The sequence below is a fragment of the Triticum dicoccoides genome, chromosome 5B, assembly GCF_002162155.2.
Source record: "Triticum dicoccoides isolate Atlit2015 ecotype Zavitan chromosome 5B, WEW_v2.0, whole genome shotgun sequence".
Lineage (NCBI taxonomy): Eukaryota > Viridiplantae > Streptophyta > Magnoliopsida > Poales > Poaceae > Triticum > Triticum dicoccoides.
The window spans coordinates 143,085,059-143,091,289 of NC_041389.1; the positions used below are offsets into that span (position 1 = coordinate 143,085,059).

At 44.2% G+C, this 6,231-nt stretch overlaps 1 protein-coding gene across 1 annotated transcript; it reads right to left on the minus strand.

Moving 5' to 3' along the window:
• Positions 1–5,208: 5,208 nt before the first annotated feature.
• Positions 5,209–5,912, minus strand: LOC119305301 (putative glutaredoxin-C14). The gene has a single exon (XM_037581866.1). It carries the CDS (start codon positions 5,777–5,779, stop codon positions 5,465–5,467), a length of 315 nt encoding a protein of 104 aa, XP_037437763.1. The 5' UTR covers positions 5,780–5,912; the 3' UTR covers positions 5,209–5,464.
• Positions 5,913–6,231: the final 319 nt, after the last annotated feature.

A 6,231-nucleotide genomic window follows, 5' to 3' on the forward strand; every position in this document is an offset into this window, starting at 1 on the left:
AGGCAATAATGACTATATATGATGGACTGATTGAGATGAGAGAAGCTGGTATGAACTCGACCTCTCTTGTTTTTGTAAATATGATTATTTCATCGTTCCCGATTCAGCCTATTATGAATAAACATGTTTGCAATAATAATTAGAGATTATAGTTGCTTATGCCATGCTTAATTAGCTAGGAGCTTATAATGGTTTACCTTGCGTGCCAACATGCTATTAAAATGGTTGTGATGTGGTATGATAGGGTGGTATCCTCCTTTGAATGATTCGAGTGACTTGACTTGCCACATGTTCACACATGTAGTTGAAACAAAATCAACATAGCCTTCATGATATTTATGTTCATGGTGGATTATATCCTACTCATTCTTGCACTCGGTGTTGATTAATTTTAATGCATGTTCATGACTGTTGTCGCTCTCTAGTTAGTCGCTTCACAGTCTCTTTCTAGCCTTCACCTGTACTAAGCGGGAATACTGCTTGTGCATCCAAACTCCATAAACCCCAAAGTTATTCCATATGAGTCCACCATACCTTCCTATATACGGTATCTACCTATCGTTCCAAGTAAATTTGTATGTGCCAAAATCCAAACCTTCAAATGAAATTATGTTTTGTATGCTCGAACAGCTCTTGTATCAACTAGGGTTGTTTGTATCTTCCATGTTAGGCGGGTTATTCTCAAGAGGAGTGGACTCTTCTCCTCATTCAAGAGAAAATGGTTGGTCACCGGGATGCCCAGTCCCATGCTTAAATCAAATCAAAATAATTGCAAACAAAACCCCCCAAGATTGTTGTTAGTTGGAGGCACCCGTTGTTTCGGGCAAGCCATGGATTGATGCTTGTTGGTGGTGGGCGAGTATAAACTTTACCATTCTATTTGGGAACCGCCTATAGTGTGTGTAGCATGGAAGATATCGAGATCTCTCAGTTGTTATGTTGACAATGAAAGTATAACACTCAAAATGTTATTTATCTCTATTTCAAAATCGAGCTCCAGCACCTCTACAAATCCCTGCTTCCCTCTGCGAAGGGCCTATCTATTTACTTTTATGTTGAGTCATCACCCTCTTATTAAAAAGCACCCGCTGGAGAGCACCGCTGTCATTTGCATGCATTACTATTAGTTTATATTGGGTATGACTATGACTGGATCTCTTTTACCATGAATTACAATGTTTAGTCAGTCCTTGATCTTTAAAGGTGCTCTGCATTTATGTTTTGCGGTCTCAGAAAGGGCTAGCGAGATACCATCTTGTTATATCATATTATGATTGTTTTGAGAAAGTGTTGTCATCCGAGATTTATTATTATTGCTTGCTAGTTGATTATGCCATTGATATGAGTAAACATGAGACCTAAGAGTTATTGTGAATATGGTTAGTTCATAATCTTTGCTGAAAACTTGAATGCTGGCTTTACATATTTGCAACAACAAGAGCAAACAGAGTTTGTAAAAGTTTTTCTTTATCACTTTCAGTTTGTCAACTGAATTGCTTGAGGACAAGCAAAGGTTTAAGCTTGGGGGAGTTGATATGTCTCCATCGTATCTACTTTTCCAAACACTTTCGCCCTTGTTTTGGACTCTAACTTGCATGATTTGAATGAAACTAACCCGGACTGACGCTGTTTTCAGCAGAACTGCCATGGTGTTATTTTTGTGCAGAAATAAAAGTTCTCAGAATGACCTGAAAATCCACGGAGCAACTTTTTAGAATAAATAAAAAATACTGGCGAAAAATCAGCACCAGGGGGCCCACACCCTGTCCACGAGGGTGGGGGGCGCGCCCCCTGCCTCGTGGGCCCCCTGTACCTTCATCGACCTCAACTCCAACTCCATATATTTGCTTTCACGGAGAAAAAAATCAGAGATAAAGTTTCATCACGTTTTACGATACGGATCAACCGCCAAGCCCTAATCTCTCTCGGGAGGGCTGATCTGGAGTCCGTTCGGGGCACTGGAGAGGGGGATTCATCGCCGTCGTCATCATCAACCATCCTCCATCACCAATTTCATGATGCTCACCGCCGTGCTTGAGTAATTCCATCGTAGGCTTGCTAGACGGTGATGGGTTGGATGAGATTTACCATGTGATCAAGTTAATTTTGTTAGGGGTTGATCCCTAGTATCCGCTATGTTCTGAGATTGATGTTGCTATGACTTTGCTATGCTTAATGCTTGTCACTAGGGCCCGAGTGCCATGATTTCAGATCTGAACCTATTATGTTTTCATGAATATATGTGAGTTCTTGATCCTATCTTGCAAGTCTATAGTCACCTATTATGTGTTATGATCCGACAACCCCGAAGTGACAATAATCGGGATACTTCTCGGTGATGACCATAGTTTGAGGAGTTCATGTATTCACTAAGTGCTAATGCTTTGGTCCGGTACTCTATTAAAAGGAGGCCTTAATATCCTTTAGTTTCTATTAGGACCCCGCTGCCACGGCAGGGTAGGACAAAAGATGTCATGCAAGTTCTTTTCCATAAGCACGTATGACTATATTCGGAATACATGCCTACATTATATTGATGAATTGGAGCTAGTTCTGTGTCACCCTATGTTATAATTATTACATGAGGAATCGCATCCGACATAATTATCCATCACTGATCCAATGCCTACGAACTTTTCACATATTGCTCTTTGCTTATTTACTTTACCGTTTCTACTGTTACAATTACTACAAAACTGCTACTGTTACTTTTGCCACTGTTACCATTACTTCCATACTACCTTGCTACTAAATACTTTGCTGCAGATACTAAGTTATCCAGGTGTGGTTGAATTGACAACTCAACTGCTAATACTTGAGAATATTCTTTGGCTCCCCTTGTGTCGAATCAATAAATTTGGGTTGAATACTCTACCCTTGAAAACTGTTGCGATCCCCTATACTTGTGGGTTATCAGTTGTCCGCGTCTGGCTGACCCTGGATCCGACTGCTGACACGCCTGCCTGCCGTGACCGGATCCGAAATGCCACCGAAGGCGACAAGCTCCTCCGTAGTCCTCTCCCGAGGTGTCTGGTCCCCGCTCCGATGCCCTTCCCTAATAGCCGGTGACGAGGAGTAAGGCGCGGTCGAGCAGGTATCCTCAGCCGAAGTAATGGGAGAAGGAGACCATGGAGCCACCTGCTCAACAGTTTCATCCCCCCCAAGCCGTCGGTGCGGTGTGGAGACGACGTCGGAGAAGAAGATTTGTGGGCCTCTTCCCCGCGCTCCTGGCCGTGCCGCCCAGGACCGCCCCGTGGTGAGAGGACGACACGGGCCTCCAGCCCGCGCCCCTCCCCCACAGGACTAGGAACCGCCGTGGGTGGGCTGGGGCTGCGGGCCTCCTGCCCCCCCCCCCCAACACACACACCAACGGTGTAGCACTACTTGACGGATTGTGTGGCCCGGAGTCGACCCTCGGAGACGTATGCGAACCAACAGCAGGGGCATCACTAGCGGTAACTAGAGTTCCTCTAGATCATCTGCCTCAACTCGGTTACTCCATAACCAACTAGGTGCAGACCGCGCTCCAAAAGAACCAAACCGAAGTGAGTTCAATGGTGTCGTGGAAGAAGGCGCCTCCTTGGCGGATGTATCTGCCGTACCATGCGACTCCGGCCCCTTAGGAAGCTCCCATGGTGTGCTCTGAGGCCCCTTGTCCTGATTCTCGGGTGCACCATCACCCTCAGTCGTATCCATGTCCTGAATCTCATCTCCCTCCTGAGGTATCAGTGTATCCTCATTCTCAAGCTCAAGCACATATGTGACCCCGGAACGTGTCCACTTGACCACATCCGGTACGAACTCCACACTGGCTACACTGACCAATAACCTCGCTGCTCCGTGTGCCCGAGTAAAAGGCATGTCAACTTGTTCCGTCTTACCGTTGATAGAACCCAAACTCCAAGCTACCAAGAAGTGATTAATGTATTTGCATGGTGCAACAGAGAAGCGAACCCAGACCTTCTCTAAAGGTGTACCCTTGGGGTCCTTCTCCTTCTACTCATCAAAGGCCAAGACAATATTTGTACTCTGTACTCTGCACATGCCATACTTAAGGGTATGCAACTGATCCTCCTTAGTGGGAAAATCAACCTTGTAAGTCTGGGCCTCCAACTTGACAAGGTCCCACTTGTGGTTGCCTGTTACTAAGTCCTGCAACTGTCGAACAATATGTGCCTCTGTCAAAACCCCATTGGTAACCTTGACAACAGCAGGGAAAGAGCTCTCTTGCACATGCGTCACAGGTACCACATCAGGTGATTCAAAAAACATAAGCTCCTGACAGCAAACTCTATAAATATTGACCACCGGCTTGGGGCCATAAAGCAGCGGAAACTCACCGTGAGGGTTTTCTGCGCAGTAGAGAAGTATGCTAAAGTTTCGAGGAGTATTCTGCTGAGAAGATTGCATGTCGAAGTTGACCCTGACTAATAATCCTGAACTGAAACAATTTATAATACATAATTTCCAGATACTCCTCGCAAACCAAATTTTCACATGTGATTTTTCACATGAGAGTGAAAAGTATGAGAGCTCACGTGCTATATAGTGTTCGATCTTATATGCAAAGAGACTTGTTCCACTTTCCAGTTCTATAACATGTCTTTGGGGCATTCTAGATACTTTTCAAACTTTAATTGCACACATCCTTTCTAATACTTAGATTGGATAGATTATGATAAAAAAAACACATGAGTTGATTTAATAACCTTGGAAGATGTTTTCCTAACATTATATCACCAAATAAATTAGCAGCAAAACTTATCTACATGTTCGGTTAATTATTCATACCATCTCCATCTGGTTTGGTTGTGGAGTGGTCATAGGATATGTGTTTGAGTCATGTAATCGTGTTACACATCGGTTGGGTCTTGAGCATCTATTTTTCCTTTTTTTTTGACAGTTTTGAATACTTGATACATTTTTAATAAAGATGATATGTACACTACAATGATACAGAGGCCGTGGGTCACTCCGTTTTCGAAAAAAGAACTTTTTTTGTTAACGTATCATGTGCGGATATATAAATCCACCAAGCAAAGAAACAAAGTAGCACTGTAATACATGTCATAGCAAACAGGTAGCCCAACCTATACTTCACCAAAATATACGGTTAGAATGAAAACGTTTACATGTAACATGCACATTTTTTTTGCGCATGTAACATGCACATATATTAATTTAACAAGGTCATGGAAAAAGGGCGAGTGAATGAATAGGCACACATCTAGATATAACAAAAACTTAAGAAGAATATTATTACAGCAACCACGCACATCACTCGCTACTTAACTACCAGCGAGATCAAACCTTGTGACTGTCAAGGTAGGAGAGAAAAAACCTTCCTTGACACACACTAGGTCACTTGGATTATTCTAGGAAAATGTGCAACTCACACGTTACTCGTCAACCATCTTATCTCTCCGAGTTGTACAAGAGTTAGGTCGTCTCTTGAACTATCTCTCTATAGCCAGAGAGCACCGGCATTCTTGAGCATGGGGACTAGCTCGCCACCGAGGTGTAGAGACATGATCCTGTTGGTGCCACCAACAAGCTTCCCGCCGATGAAGACGACCGGCACCGACGGCCCCCTGCCGAGCATCTTGAGGAGAGCTCTCTCCATCTCCTTGCCCCTAGGGTCCTGGTCGAGCTCGTGCACCAGCGCATTCACCCCAAGCTGGTCACGAAACAGACGCTCCACTGTGTGGCACATGCAACAGGGACTCAGGGTGAACACCACCACGGCACGCTCAGATGCTAGCTTCATTACACGGTCCATCTTGTGATGTAACCTCGCAGCGGTCGAGCTCCGCGGGCAAAGTGATGGAAGGAGGCTTGGAAGGGTGTTGGTCAGCTCGTGAAGTCGTGAGTGGCTTGTAGCTGCTATACTGAGCTTGTGTGCAAGGAGACTTGGGATGGTTTGGCAGCATGGAGCTTAGCTTCGTTTTATAGTGTTTCCAACATGCCAGATTGCCAACACGTGTCACAACTATCTTTAACAGTGTAATTTAGAAGGAATCTATATATGTGATGTCACGTATAGCAAGTGACCTTTGACTTCCATCGACTAGAATATAATTAATTGCAAAATTCATACGATTGCTAGACGGTTTTGGGTCCAAACTTCAACAAGCAGTGGCCTGCCCACTTGTATTGAGTGGTCGGTATGGATGGATCGAGATCAATTTGGATAATATATGCATCTTTTATTCAATAGGTCCCAAAGCATAT

Coding starts and splice junctions, on each gene's coding strand:
- LOC119305301 (XM_037581866.1), bottom strand. CDS start 5,779: ATGGACCGTGTAATGAAGCTAGCATCTGAGCGTGCCGTGGTGGTGTTC.